This window comes from Mesitornis unicolor, unplaced genomic scaffold (assembly GCF_000695765.1).
Source record: "Mesitornis unicolor isolate BGI_N332 unplaced genomic scaffold, ASM69576v1 scaffold5375, whole genome shotgun sequence".
Taxonomy (NCBI): Eukaryota; Metazoa; Chordata; class Aves; order Mesitornithiformes; family Mesitornithidae; genus Mesitornis; species Mesitornis unicolor.
Genome location: NW_010183332.1, coordinates 40063 through 55952, shown reverse-complemented (window position 1 = coordinate 55952; position 15890 = coordinate 40063). Strand labels below are relative to the sequence as shown.

Sequence of the window (15890 nt, the reverse complement as noted above, 5' to 3'; positions counted from 1 at the left end):
CTATTACATAGGTAACACAAACATTGTTAAGACCTGTCTTCAGTTTTGGACAGTACTCCCTATCAGTATCCCCTGACAGTATCACTGTCTTTCAAAAATAGATACTTCCCCCTCCTACCTCAGTTAGTCAGATGCACGTTCAGGTTTTGTGTTTGTGTTAAGATGTGTTGTCCTTTGTGGCAGATTGTACCCACTTCTTTGGCTGTCTCAAGTAGGAGCTTGAGTCTTACAGAGCTTCTGTGCTGACCTGCTGAATCAGACTGAATCACATGGAGATTCAAAGTCATACGGAGAACCATGCTGTGTGTCAGAGAACAATACTCTTAATGTCTAAGAATGAGTTTCTGTGCTGACCAGAAGGGTGACAGAGCTGTGAGACACTGGCTTCAAATACCAAGCTCTTCTGGGTGCTGTGAGGAAGAAAGAGCTAAGAGTGAAAAGCAGCTGCTTTTCCGTTTCTGCTGTCAGCAAGTGAAAGTTCAGCACTGAGTGAGAAGAAGGGCAAAACAGATTAACTAAACACAGGGTGGAAGAATTAAAATAAAAAAAGCTAAAGTCATGAAGGCCTGCATTGCTGTGTCTGAAGCACTTCATTGTTCTTCAAATTCCCCTTCAACTTTCCATTTCCATTATGCCCACGAAGACCCTGGACAGTTAGCCCATAGAAACCACTGCTTATCACACTGCAACCGTACTTCTTTCTCTGCCTGCATCTGTGCATTGTCATGCCTTTTACATTATATTCTGTTCTGTAGAGGAATTTTTATTCATTCACATATTCACATATTAATTCATGTGATTAAGCTTGTTCCTGCTACAGGGGACTTTGGTCCCCTGTTTGACAATGTATTAATTCTAAGTTCTAGGTGAATGATCAACTAACTGTCAATATGTTATTTTATTTCAGAGTGTTGTGCGTTGCCTTTGGCATCCTAAGCTGAACCAGATCATGGTTGGTACAGGAAATGGTTTGGCCAAAGTGTACTATGATCCTGTCAAAAGCCAGAGGTACGTAGTCATGCTTAATGATTAAGAACGCTATTTTTTGCTCAGATTTTGCCTGATGCTGTGGTTCTATGACTATACTAAGAATGTTTAGTAACATTTGTTTTCCAGAGTTTTACTTATTTAGTAACAGTAGAAAGGAGAAAAAAAACACAAACCAGTTTGTTTTTGAAAAGCAGTGCATTTTCCTCTGGTCTTTCCATGGTGCGGAATGCTGGCTGTTCTACTTGGATTTACAAACGCCTTCATTTTTTATTGCATGAAATCTGCAGTAAGAATAACCAACCTTGCACCTGATCCCTTGAAGTTTGCTGATGTGGTGGTATTAAAAGGATATTCATTGTATTTACTCTTATTTTTGATGTGTTTGGGGTTTTTCTCTGAAGTGAAAATATTGTTTAGAAGCATTAGCTTAAACTTCAGTGTCTGTGAAGTAGTATTGGAAGACCCAATTTGAGAGGGGGCAAAGCAAGGAAGTACATTCCCATCTTTCTGGTAGTTGTTTCCCCCACCCCCACCTATAGCATGTGGATTTTGCCTGTAAATCTAATGGAAAGGTGGTAGTGATTCATCAGAAGGTGACTTGTCAGCCTGGAATAAAAAGAAGACGACTTAGCTAGTTTATAAATACTTCTTATGCAATTAATTTGCTTTTACCAGCTATTTTGGCTGGAGAACTGGAGCATGCTTCCTTCCTGTCAGCAGAGGGAAAATGTACACTTCATCTATACTGAGTGGTATGAATAAGATGTTCTTCCCCTATATGCGCTCATCTCTGTTTCACAGGCATCCAAAAACATGCTGTGTTACAGTTCACAGTTTCTGGATACTTTGACATGAAGATAACCTCTGGTTTACAAGATTATCAGAAAGTTTTATTTTTCTGGTTTTTGTCAATTTAGAGAACAGGACTGTTGGTCATCGTTGTTTGGCTCCCTCTCCAAGAGGGAGTTCCCAGGAACAGACTAAAGAGCTCCGGCTCAGTTTTGTGCCTAGTTTGTTTTCTGGTACTCCTGGTGAAAAGGGAAATACCACCAGCTTAAATCAGCCTTGCTACTGCCAGGCTTAGGCAGGCTTCCCTGCTGTGGACGCCTCTGGTTAGATAACTGCTGCTTGGGAAGAGTGCTAGGAGAAAATAATTGCCCATGTTTGGAGAGGAGCACTTTCAATGTCCACAAGCAGTGTGGACAAATGAAGTGTGAAATGAGTCTTCGACCCTTATTTCCGCATATCATATGAACTGCTCTGTAGCAGAAACACTAATCTCTCTACTCTCCTTCACATGTGCATGGACAGGCAAAGATACACAGATTCATTAATATTTAAAGTGCTATATGATTTTGTTGAGATTGTCTTGAATGAAAAATGGTTTCTCTTTGATATAAATAGACCCACTGAACTGCTGTATGTTTCCTCCTAGGGGAGCAAAATTATGCGTGGTCAAAACAAAACGAAAAGAGAGACAAGCAGAGACTCTTACACAGGATTACATTATAACACGTAAGGAATTTAAACATATATTCATAGCAGCAGCCTTAGCTTTTTGTGACCTTTGACATTATTTGCAGATCATTTAGCTTTGTATTTTCACCTCTAAATTTAAAGTTGCAGTCTTTCATTAAGTGTTAATCATTGGCGTGAGATGTTAGTGCTTCATAGAAATTTGTTGTAGCCTTGCACAACCAAAAACGTATGTATTCTGTATGCTTTGTAAAAAGTTGTTGATAAGTGTTGGTTTCCAGATTCTGATGCACCTGAAAGCACAACTGCCTTAAAAACAAAGAAACAAAAAGCAAACCACAAAAAAACCAAAACACAAAAAACCTCCAGGATTCTGGAGCTTTCTTAGTTCTTCAATTTTTCATAACTAAGTTGGAGAGTGTAGATGGGTTTAGGAAGTGTTTTGCCACTTGGGAACATTAACAGTACCAGTGACAAAATCACAGACATTAGAGATAGGTCTTGAACAAATTCCAAGTGATTTTTCAAAATCTACAACTTGCCTAGAGTTATATGGATTTTTAAATATCTCTCTAGCCTCAGGGTTATACTTATGTAAGACTTTATGTTCATATTAAGGCTCACTAATGCATAAGAAATATTTACTATTGTTACTGTAGAATGTTCAGTAACCTGCCGCTTGTGATTGTGTGAAATGAGAACAGTCACACATTTGTGCTGTCCTTCCCTCTGTCCTCTTCCAGTTCCACGGTGTTTGGATTCAGCTCTGTTTTCCAGTAGTCTTGGTCTTAGAAATGATGAAAACTGTTTCTGTAGAACAAAGTTAGTTGTTTGGCAGAATAAGAAACAAAAAGGAAGTTTAGAATGAGAAAGCCTGGGCACTCTTGGTAACCAGGCCCATATCAAGGCAGTTTTCTGGGTTCCCATCTCAGGTACGTTCCAGGCACAGCTATCTCCTGCTTACCTTACTGTTGCAGATATCCAGCTCCAGTTTTTGGATAGCAGTGGGTAAAGTAACAGCTGGCAAAGATCAGGGATATTTAACTCCTTGGGGTGCTCTTCTCAATCCATCCTTACTACATCCTTGACTGAATCAGCAGACGGTTTGCAGATTTTGGAGACTGCTCAGATGTTAGATGTCTGTCTTTTAAGCTTACAGATAGAACTGGAAATAACTGAAGATCTCAGAAGTCCTTCTGCAGAGTGAACTGCCCCCTTTTTCCATCTTTTGCACACCCCCACCCTTTAAACTTCTAGCTGCTCTTCAGTCTCAGGATTTCCTGTAATGTCTATTTAAAATGTGGGGATGTTGTTTTTAGGGATTAAGTATTACTTCTAAAGCATAGGAATACACAGTTTGGGTTTCCCTTAGGCAGCCTTGACTCCACAAGTGGCAAAAGCTTGTTTCTGAGCATTAGTCACCTCAGATGCCCTATGCAAACGGATCAAGCTTAGTGCTTGCCCACAAATTGTCCCAGCCACTTCATACTTCATGAAATGTACAAAAATAAAACCTAAACATTTATTTCCGGTGATCTACTGCTGTGTCACCTGGCTGTGGCTTCACTCAGTCTAGTAAATTGAGCAGGCTTCCAGCAATAAGCTGAAAAATCAAACTGATAGGTCCCTGGATGCTGCATTCTATCTTTTTTATTTGATAAAGAGCCAGTGACCCTAAATTTAAGATTTAGTTGGTTAGTTTTTGTCTTTGTTGGGTCTTTTGACCCCAACACAATTTCCCATATATTGGGAAACAGCAGGCATCATCATACCTGAATGTGAGAGCTAAACCTAACTACAAGACAACTGTGTCCCTTAACGTGGTGTTTCTCTGTTGCTGACAAATGTGTCTCTTGTCTGAGCAGACCAAACCTGTTACTGTGATTGAAGATACTATAGCAGGTTTATGAGGACATATAACTTTTAAACCCTGATAATTCAGACAGATTGTCTCAGTTACAGGCATTCTTCCAACCTTGATTAATCCCATCATTTGAGAAAATACATGATTGTGACTTCATATGCAGAAACATTAGATTTTACATTATTGAGGGGATTCTTCCCCTCTCTGTTTCAGATCCAAGAATGCATCTAGGGTTTTGTTATATTCTTTAAGAGTATTACAAACCTGTAGAAACATGGAAAGTTCAGAAAAGAGCAACTGGTTGGTCACAATGCTAATGTTGGGAACAGAATGACAGAGGAATAAATTGAACGTGCATAAACTATGCAAACAGTATTTTAGATGAAAGGCTCCTGCCTGAAGGAACCCTGAAAATCTGGCTTCTTTCATCTTTGAAAAATTCAGCAGAAAGAAGCCCTCTAAAATACACCTTAGTAAACACTGCATGAATACAGAAGAACTGGGAGGCTGCTTCTGCCACATTTCCATTGCAAGGAAGAATCCCACTCTTTGTCTTTGTAATTAAAACTTTAAAAAGAATATGGAATGTCTAACATTTCTTTTTCTCCAAACTGTGACTCCTCAGCTCATGCACTTCCAATGTTCCGTGAACCACGACAGCGAAGCACGAGGAAACAGCTGGAGAAGGATAGGCTGGACCCCATGAAGTCTCACAAGCCCGAACCTCCAGTAGCAGGACCAGGTACCGTAGGCATAACCGTTTCAGACTGTTGCGTGCCAAAGGGACCATGATGCATGGGTTCTACGCTCATTCAGATTTCCATTCAAAGCTTTTTGGGTGGTGACTCTACCGTGTATGTATGGGCAGTGTCCAGCATTGTAAGACATTGCTGTTTGACTGGAGTGCTTACCTGGAATAAATTACTAATTGCAGTAACTTAACCTTTAAGTTATATAATCGATAAAATACTTAGATGAATGCAGCTCTAAATTAGACTCTTCCTATAGTATTAAATAACTTTTGTGTATCACATTACTCTTACAGACAGATTCCAACATTTCTGTGTCTATTTCTTAAATATTTGTCTGTAAAATACTCTTTTGTAATTTATTTTTTTTTTTGCTACAGGTCGTGGTGGTCGTGTTGGAACTCATGGAGGTACCTTGTCATCATATATAGTCAAGAATATCGCACTGGATAAGACAGATGATAGCAACCCTCGAGAAGCTATTTTACGTCACGCAAAGGAAGCGGAGGAGAATCCATACTGGGTTGCTCCGGCATATGCTAAGTAAGGAAACAATTAAAAATACAAGTAATATTTCTGGAGGCCGGTGGGAGTTGGTAAAAGTAGAAGACACACATTTTTAATGGTATGCTTTGCCTTTTCTGGATTGCTGCCACGAATATGTAAACCAAGAATACGTCATACCTTTTTTGTGAAGATAAGACTTCCCAGAAGGTTAAATTGTTGAAATTTGACATGCAAATTTTAAAATCTACCTATCAGTGATAGAAAATTATTTTAAAGTTTTCTAAGTTGATTAGAATTTAGAATCTTCTCCAAATCAATGTCTGAAATTGCAATATACCTTTTAATAAGATACTGTCTCATTGACAGACTGGGATAAGATTTCCAATATGCCCTCTGATTCTGACTGATTCTTAGGTTAAACCTTCAAAATATTTACTTGGTGTTATGCTAGCATATTTTAGATGATTTCTAGAACGTCCTAAGTTTGTATTTGAAGGTTTCCTACATAAGGACCTGAGTACCTGCTGGAATTAACGTGGTGTTAAAGGAATAGGAATATTAAAAATTGCACTGATGAAGTTCTCCTGACAAAAGTTCAACATGAAGAAATAAGTATTCAGTTGTTGTTACATAAATTAAAGAGCCTCATCAAGATTATGGTAGTAAAATAGTGGTAATCCCACAGTGGTAATTTACTCAGTTTAAATTATATGTGTGAATGTGGTATTTGCATGTATGTGTTAAAGTGAAAATTGCACAATATGGTTCTAGAATGCTTTCTACCAAAGATTTTTTTTATAGAAAGAAATACAGTTCAAACCATTAAATAAATACATTCACAATAGCACTAAGGTAAATACTAAATAGATGCATTTCGTATTAATGAACAGAAACTACCACTTCAAAAATTACTAACATTTTCACATTTTGTTATTATCATTGATGTTTTTGTTAAACAAAATAATATATCCAGTACAAGCAGTATTTTAAAAATATATAAGAGCAAGGTTTTGAAGACATGAAATAGTCTGCACAGAACAGGCAGAGCCAATAACAAACTATTTTTTTCTTGTTCACCACCCAATGTTTTATCTCCTGGTCTGTGCGTTCGTTAGTAATTTACTGATTATATTTTATTAGTGTTTAGCTCTTTAGTGAAACAATCGCCACCTGTTTCCAGAAACTCAAAATATAGTAAGAATCATAGCCGTTTTGAGTGATGACACTTGTTTTCTGACTTGACCCATGTGCTCACGAAGACAACTGAGTAGCTGTTCCAAAGCAGCCTGAGGATGCCTGTGACCCAGCCTGGCTTTGAGTCATTAAGTATGGCATACTGGCAATTAATAAGTAAGGTATTTGATGGTATACATAAAATCAGTGCATTATACAGTATCACTCTTGGTACCAAAGAAGCAATATTTGAAAATCTGATTCTGTAACAGTTGCTGTAATGAATATGCTAAATACAGATTTTTTTAATTGTTTAAGAGTTCATGTTTGCTAGAGTTGAAACTTAGTTTTAATGTGTAGGCACCTAGTTTTATTTGAGATAGGCAGCTATCCATTCTCAAAAGTAAATATGATCACACATTCCATCAGGTAGGTAGATATCTCAGTGTATTTTTGGCTCAATAACTTCATTGATTCTATATTAAGTTTCATCCTTGACACCTGCAACGTAGTAGACATGAAAGTTTTAAAGCATAGCTGTATTACAGAGGGCTTACTATGTCAGGTGGGCAGATCTCATTACAGTTTCTTGTTAAAGATGTAGCTGCAGGGGAAGAAGGGAGCTGGCTGAGAAGTGGAGAGGATGCAAGTCCAGACTGCTATTAACTTACACACCAGACGGTGATATGTATGTGGGGGAATTGGACTGCAGCCAGCAGCATGCTGCCTTGATGGCTTTGTCAGATGATAAATCTCATGCCAGTGAATCTGCTGTTATCCTTGCTTTAAATGCTTGACTTTAAGATGTACTCTATGCAAAGAGCATTTAAAACATTTATTATTTTTTTATTATTATTAAAAGGTAAGACACTGAAATGCAAAAACTTCTTCTATAATTGTGTTATGGTCTTAATTTTCAGAAGTGGAGGTCTATATTAACAACTGCAGTCCAGTGGCAGTCGTAGGTTTTGTTAGCTGCTCGCCTGCACACACAGATAATACAGAAAGCTGTGTTAAGTATCTTCTCTATCAGACTTTGCAGGGCACGTATGTTTACCCTGTGTGTATAAAGGATCTCACAGGTGTTCTTACAGATGCATGTTTAATAAAATATGCAAAGTGCAAGTAATTGATATAAATTATCGCATAGTACTGGATTATAAAAGTCGCCCCAGTAGCTGTGTCGGAATCAAGAGTTCATAATAATGAGTGGTATACAAACCTAGGAAAACTGGGTGCCTTAGCTATAGTGTAAGATATACTATAGAGCTAGGAAATGTGACATTCTGATACATATTTAAAATTGCATACTGTCTTGACACCTAGAAAACATACATTATTACATTTCATTTCTTTAAATGGTGTTTATTCTTTTTACTACTTTATTTCTTTCCTATCAGTTTTTCCACATTTCATGTAGTAAATTTTCACTTAAATATGGTATAAAACTATCCACTTGATATACCTCTTGTTTGAGAAGGCTTTTGTTCTTGCCATGTCTAACGGATGGTTATTCACTTGCAGTTTTTCATTCTCCTTTTAAGAAAATGTCTAAGGAAACCGTAGTTACTTAATTTTCTTCGGTGATGGATATTAAATAATTTTAGTCTGAGAGGACTTTTTCTGGTTGATCAGAGTTTTCATAACTCTGATTGTGATGACTGACTTGGAGTTTGTCTGGTCCTGATTCATACTGATTAGGTCATTCTAAATCAGATAACTGATTTCATGCTTGCTTAATTGTATTTTCACTTCAGTAATTGTTATAAGAAATACCTGCAACATGGCTTTTGCTGCTAGTTTATACATTGCATGTAAAATATTTCCTTTTTGTTGGAGTTAAAGGTGCCTAATTTATTCTTGAAGCCAAGTAGTCATTTGCATTATTAATCACTTGAAATTTTTTTAAAGCTTGTTATCATTACCCTGACCTTTCTGTTTCTCCTATAATTTGAGGCAGAAAAGAAGAGGGAAATGTGTAAGAGGCAAAAAAAATGGGTCAAAAAACCAGATGCTGCTGAAAAGGATACTAAGGGATGATAAGAACATGCTGAATCAGGAGATGACATGTCACAGAAGCCCAGTGTGAATAATGTGCCAAAAAAGATGTGATCGGCACAGCAGAAAAGTCATAATGGATGAAGATAAAGAAAAGATCTTGAGTTTTTTTTCAGGAAAAAAACTTGTTAGAGACCTTGGCAAGAGCCATTCCAGTGAAGTGAAAGGAAAGGAAGAACAGATTGAAAATTTCAAGTAAAGAACTACAGGAAAGGAACTTGAGGCATCAGTTGTAAATGTTTGAAAATTACATTCTTTGTGAGCTGTTTGTTTTAACACAGCTGTACAGAGATATTATAATGACTTTAGTTGTCCCTCTGAAAGATCAGCAAGAATTACTAAGCATTGTAGCTGAGGGCCTAATCAGGCCCAGATGTAGCTGTCTTCTGTACCATAGCAAAGGTAAGGGTGAAATTTCCCTCCCCACCAAGATAGACCAGAGTTCTTAGAAAATGCCTTTCAGTTCAGTGATGTCCCTATTTTGCTGTCTGTGTCACTGCTGCTTGTCAAAGGCAAAAGGCAGTGACTTGTAGGAGCAGCCTGTCACTGTGCTGTGTTCACTGAACTCAGCGAACTCTCAGCAGCGATACCAGTGTGTGAAGTGTTGGTCACGTAGTGGTTTGGATATCGTTAGTTGAAGAAGCAGGACTGAACAGAATGTTTTGTAACAGTGATTTTGTTGGCGCGTGTCGGTATATTTAACCTAAATCTTTTTTTGAAATTGTTAATTTTGAGAGGGAAGCCCCAGAGGACAGAGAAGTCAGGCTGGTTGGTGAGGTAAGCAGTACAAAGGGGCCTGATGCTGAAAAGTTTCACTTTTCAGTCTGGAAGAAGCCTTTATGACATTATTGTGATTTCCAAGCACACTTGAAAGTCTTTTTCTTTTTTTTTTTTCCTTTGTTTCATTGCAATATAAACACAAATTTCAAAAGTTACTGTGACATGAGTCACATGCTGTGATATGCAATTGCCTGCTGGTTTAGCTGTAGCAGTATTTTTTTTAGCTGCTAGTCTATGAACCTCAGATGTCAATGAGCTACTTTCCATTTATTATGGGGTTATGGTGACTCTAAAGCAGTTTGCATGACCCCTGGAAATTTTTTAGGACTTTGCATGTCTGAAAATAGAGAAATAAACTGAAATACAGAGAAGCATGCAGTATGAATAAATTATGTTAGTTTGTTTTCCTGTTTTTGTTTGCAGCCTGTTAGTGTAACCCACAATAGGAATGCATTTGTCTGTGTATGAAATACTGGTTTCTGCTGATAGCCATGTGGGAAGACAGGATTATAGAATAATTTAGGTAGGAATGGTAGAGAACCTCTGGAGTTCATCTGGTCCAACCTCCTCCTTAGAGGTCCACTGTGATCAGGTTGCTCGGGTCAGTCAGATAGATTCAGGCTGTTCCAGGACTTGCCCAGCCAAGTTTAAATATCCTCAAGGATGGAGACTTCACAGTGCCTCTCTGGGCAGCCTGTTCCAGCTGGCTGTTTCCTGTCATCTTCTTGTCCTTCGTGTGCCTGGAAATGCCTTTCGTGAGGATTTGTTCCATAGCCTTCACAGAGACTAAGGCTAGGTAGACCATCCTGTAGTTTCCCAAATCCTCCGTTTGCCCTTCATAAAGATGTTTGCCTTTTCTAGTCATCAAGAACCTCCTCCGATCACCATGACCTCTCAAAGACAATAGAGTGCCCTTGCAGTGACATGGGCCAGCTCACTCAGTACCTTTGGATCTCTCCCATCTGATCTCACAGAATCGTAGAATACCAGGTTGGAAGGGACCACAAGGATCATCCAGTCCAACCTCTCAAGGTATAAGTACAGTTTAAATGAGATGAGTCAGCACCATGTCAAGCTGAGTCCACCAGTTCCCCTGGGAGATTGTTCCAATGTCTGATTGATCTCATGGCAAAAAAATTTCTTCTGCAGTTCAGTCAGAATCTCTCCAGAAGCAACCTGTGTCCATTACCCCTCGTCTTTTCTATGTGACTTCTGGTGAAATGCGAATCTCCATGTTCTTGGAAGCCACCCTTTCTGTACTGGTGCATGGTGATAAGGTGCCCCCTAAGCCTTCCCTTCCCAAGACTGAACAGGCCCAGTTTTCTCAGCCTTTCTTCATATGGAAGGTCTTCCAGTCCTCTTCATGGCCCTTCTCTGGACTTCCTCCAACCTGTCCGCATCTTCTTTGTATAGCGGGGACCAAAATTGGACACAGCACTCACAAATCTCATGGATTTGTTTGTCTGTTGGTAATGTTTCACTTCCTCCCAAAGACTCTGCTGGTAGTGTAGAGGTTTTTGGAGACCTGAGGACAGACCTTCTCAGGGAAAAGGGAGTCAAAAAACCACTGAGTGTTGACCTTTTCCATATTGTACCTTAGTAGATTACCTGCCCCACTGAGCACATTTTCCTTAGCATTCCTTTGGCTGTCAGTGTAGCTGTAGAAGCTGTTAGTGTTACCTGTCATATTCCTCACCAATTTCAACTGTGGCTGAGCTTTGACTTTCCTAACCCCATTCCTACATGTTCACCTAATGCCTCTGTTGCTCTTGGCTAAGGCTGACGCTGCTTCCTCTCTCTGTGTTCTTCTTGTCTGTGTTCTTCTTGTCTGGGATTTGGGGTTTATCTCAGTCAGGAGATCCCTGCACATCTATACTAGGTTTCTGCAAGGCTTCACTTTCTGCACACAGGATGGAGTGTGTTTTGAGGAGGCTGTCCTCAAATATCAACCAGCCCCTGACAAACTGAATCAATTCCTAAAGTCAAAGATAGTCAAAGTCAAATTGAGAAAGTTGGTAGGGAAAAAAACCACAGCTTTCCATATGTATTATTTACCCTCAGAAATGAAAATATGTTAAAGAAGTAAACCCATTGTGATAATTTTGTATAAATATTAATAATGCAGCAAACTCCTACTGTACTAGCAATGTCTAGTGCACTTACAAAGCAGAATAATTTGTGTTTAAATTAAATGATCACTTCTGATAATGCTGTAACAAAAACTGTTTTCTATGCTTATAGCTTTAAAATGGTCAGCCATATGAATCACCCCCAGGTGCCCCGGTTACCGCTGTGTAGCTTGTGGAGGTGGAACAGTTTACATTTCAGCTGAGCTGAGGCTACAGCCATTTCATGCTAATTTTAAAAAATGAGATAGCAAGCAGACTTGACTCCCTCTGTATGTTTTTTCTTTAGCTGGTTACTGCTAGGTTATGCTACAGTTTTTTTTTTTCGTCCACTCCACTGCCAGCTTTACTGGACTCAGAGTAGCATACTTATCGGATAGAATCATACAATAGTTTGGGTTGGGACGAACCTTTAAAGGTCACCTAGTCCAACTTCTTCCAGTGAGCAGGGACATCTTTAGCTACATCAGTCCTGCCCAACCTGACCTTGAATGTTTCCAGGGACAGGGCATCTACCACCTCTCTGGGCAACCTGTTCGGTATCTCACCACCCTAATTTAAAAAAATTTTCTTCCTCACATCTAGTCTAAATCTGCTCTTTTTTACTTTAAAACCATTATCCTTTGTCCTACTGCAGGAGGCCCTGCTAAAAAGTTTGTCCCTAGTGTTCTTACAGGCTACCTTTAAAAGGCCCCCTTTAAATATTGAAAAATCTTTCCCCAGAGCCTTCTCTTCTCCAGGCTGAGCAACACTGACTCTCTCAGCCTGTCTTCATAGGGGAGGTGTTGCATCCCTGTGATCATTTTTGTGGCCCTCCTCTGGACTGGCTCTAACAGGTCAATGTGTTTCCTGAGCTGAGGACTCCAAAGCTGGACACAGCACTGCAGGTGAGGTCTCACCAGAGTGCAGTAGAGGGGCAGAATCACTTCCTGCGATCTACTGGCCACACTTCTTGTGATGCAGCCCAGGATACAGTTGGCCTTCTGGACTGCAAGCACACATTGCTGGATCACATCCCACTTTTCATCCAGAAGTTACCCCTAAGTCCTTCTCAGCAGTGCTGCTCTCAATCCCTTCATACCCCAGCCTGTATTGTTACTGGGGGTTGCTCTGACCCATGTGTGGGACCTTGCACTTGTCCTTGTTGAACTTCATGGCATTCGCACAGGCCCAGTTGAGTCTGTCCAAGTCCCTCTGGATGTCATCCCATCCCTCAGTTGTGTCAACTGCACCACTCAGCTTGGTGTTGTCTGCAAACTTGCTGAGGATACACTCGATCCCACTCTTTATTACTCACTACAATAACTGAAGCCTGTAACTTTTCGTTGTGCCATTCCTACCTGGGAAATATGTAGGTTCTGCTGCTTGTTTGACAAATTAGATTGGAAGTTTCTAACCAAAATTGTGACAGCTGCAGGTTTTGTGGTCAGAAGTGATAGCTTTACACTTAGTTGCACTTTACTAACAAGCATCTCTATACTGACCTGATGTGAATGTATGTGGCATTATAGATCTTTTGCGTGTTGTGATAAAAGGAGGGTCCACTATTAAATTGGCTAAATAAACTTCCATCCATGTGTTTTGAAAGAAGAGAAGATTCTGTACATTCCACCTCTTCAGCAGCTAACAAAATTTAGTATGTTGGCCAATAAAGCCTTCTTCCCTTGTGTCTGTTCTGGACTGAATGTTGATTTTTATTTTTTTTTTTTAATCCTCCTTAAGTAATTGGTTAAGTAGTGTTTATGTAACTATTGTCCAATGACTTTTTTTAATCAGAATTTAAAAAAAAAAATCTTAGTTCTGTTTTCCATGGAGAGCAGAATGACTTCTCTAACTTTCAGTAGTGCAGGTCCCCCATGGCAAGTTTGGGGAATGGAGGAGAAGGGAGGCTGATAGAAAGATCCTGACTTTAAATCTACTTTGTGCCATGTATTTAACAAGTGGAGAATCCTGCTCTTTAATAGCTGATGGTTTGCTATTACTCTTCAAAGTCTGTGGCGACATTGAGTTATGCCTATTGTGTTTAAGTGAGGCAGACACAATTTTATTAAGGTTTATGCATTTTATAGTCTGCCAAATAACAGTTGTTATATTAATAGTGCTTCACAACCTTAGACTGCTGTAAAAACATTAGTTAATACATTAATGAGCTGATGACGGTCTTGGCTGCATTTTGTCCTTTGTTGTGTCTGTGGTAATGAGAAGTTGAGCTCAGCTAGCATCCAAAATCCAGTGGTTTCAACTCTGCAGTGGTTGTGCTGAGAATTAGGTTGGACAAGGGGACCATGCATTGATTAAAGTGTAAAACAGAGGAACTGAATGTCCAAACAGTTTATTGAAATGCTACTTGATACTGTGTTCGTTTAAAAAGTAATCAATAATTATTTTTATAAAGTTTAAGTGTTATTTAAAATACAAGTAAACAGTCAAGGAATAGATACCATCAAGCTTGACTGTAGGATACACTATGTTCTCATATGAAGATCATTAGGTTTTTATGTTAAGGTAGTGCTGGATAAAGTCTCTGGAGGAAGACGCTTTTTTCATGCATCGGCTAAGCCAGAAACCCAGCGTAGCTGCTCTGTTTTCACTTACTGGCTGCTTTCATACTACAGTGTATCAAAATAGAGGTTTCTTTTTTAAAAATCATGGAATGAGAAGACCCATGGCTCCATTTTTTAGCACTGTAATAAATTTCTTCCTTTCTTCTATCTTAATTTTATTCATGGAATATGCAAATAATGATTGTGAGCTGATGAGAAAAAATACCTGAAAAAGATGTGTGTGTATGTGTGTGTGTTATGTTCTTTGCCTGAGAGCTGCAAGTTTCCTCAGTTCCTAGACTGTTACTTGATAGGTTTATGTTTAAAATGAAAAATAGACAAGTCTAGGGTGCTCTCTTTTAAATATAGAAAGGTTGTCATTTGTGTCTAGTGCATGTCTACTACAGTTTCTGATAGAGAACTGTAGTCTGACCAGTATTTTAATCTTTTTAATGTTTTCTAGAACGCAGCCAAAAACAGTTTTTGCAGAAGTGGAACCAGAAGATGAAGAAACAGACAAGCCAGAGTGGAAAAAACGTAAAATTTGAATCAAAGTGCAGCATTTACTTCCTCATTTTGGGTAGTGTATCAACATTTGAAAGCAAAAATTACTTCAGTTCATACTATTTGCTGCAGTGTAAAAAGGGATTGTTGTGTTACACTGGATTGTGATCCCACATCTGAATTTTGTAATAAGAAATTAATTATATTGTGCAAAGAACTCCTCTCTGTCAGTTATTTAGCTTTTAAGTAAGAAATATTTCTTTATAAATAAAACTCTAATGAATTAATTATATTGTCAAATGTTATTTTTAACATTTTTAATTGGAACACAAGTTCCAATTTAGTTCACACTTCTGTGTGAATTTTAGAAAACATATTTTCCAGTGTCTGTTTTTATTCAAATGATGTTCCTTTTAAGTATGTGTAGTATCTCACAGTAGTATTTTATACAGCTTTTATTTTTCAACAGTGATGGAATGGACAATTACATATTTTGGTTTCATAATCATAAAAATAACATGTTTATTGCCTAATTGATGCAAAATTTTATTCAGGCTTCCTATCCTGATTAGTTTGTATTGGATAGATCAGAGCTGTGTATTTATTACCAAGTCTTTGTAATACTGACTTTGTTGTATGCCTGCATTATGTATATCTTGCCTCACACTCTCTGAAGACTGATACTATCCTTTATAAAGTGATTTCTTAAATATTGAAAGTTTTCATGGTTTAACACAAAATTGCAATTCTGAATGTCATAAAGTGAAGGACAGATTAAGACATTAAAGCTAATGACCTTTAGAGAAGAAGAATGGAACCTAAGTTAGTTTTAAACATTTATATTGTGGTTATAATAATACACAATATGCTAAGTATTGTGATTATAATAAAATTTCCACCAAGAGAGGAGAATAATAAAGTGTATTGGGTTTTCTGTGAGGGGTTTTTGGGTTGTGTCTTTGGTAATGGGGTAAGGGCTATGGAGATGGCCCTTTAAGAAGCTACCTGAAAAGTTCCCCCCTTTTCCTTTGTCACACCCACCTCTGACCAGGGCCAAGCCAATCAGTGCCCCTGCAAATTCATGTATTTAAGGGTGGTGCAGGGCATGCCTCGCTCTCTC

General features: G+C 38.5%; 1 protein-coding gene across 1 annotated transcript; it reads left to right on the top strand.

Moving 5' to 3' along the window:
- The first annotated feature begins 912 nt into the window (after positions 1 to 912).
- Positions 913 to 14815, top strand: WDR70 (WD repeat domain 70). The gene is made up of 5 exons (XM_010184081.1): positions 913 to 1008; positions 2426 to 2505; positions 4956 to 5072; positions 5460 to 5622; positions 14730 to 14815. The coding sequence occupies exons 1-5, from the start codon at positions 950 to 952 to the stop codon at positions 14812 to 14814; spliced, it is 504 nt and encodes a 167-aa protein (XP_010182383.1). The 5' UTR covers positions 913 to 949; the 3' UTR covers position 14815.
- Positions 14816 to 15890: the final 1075 nt, after the last annotated feature.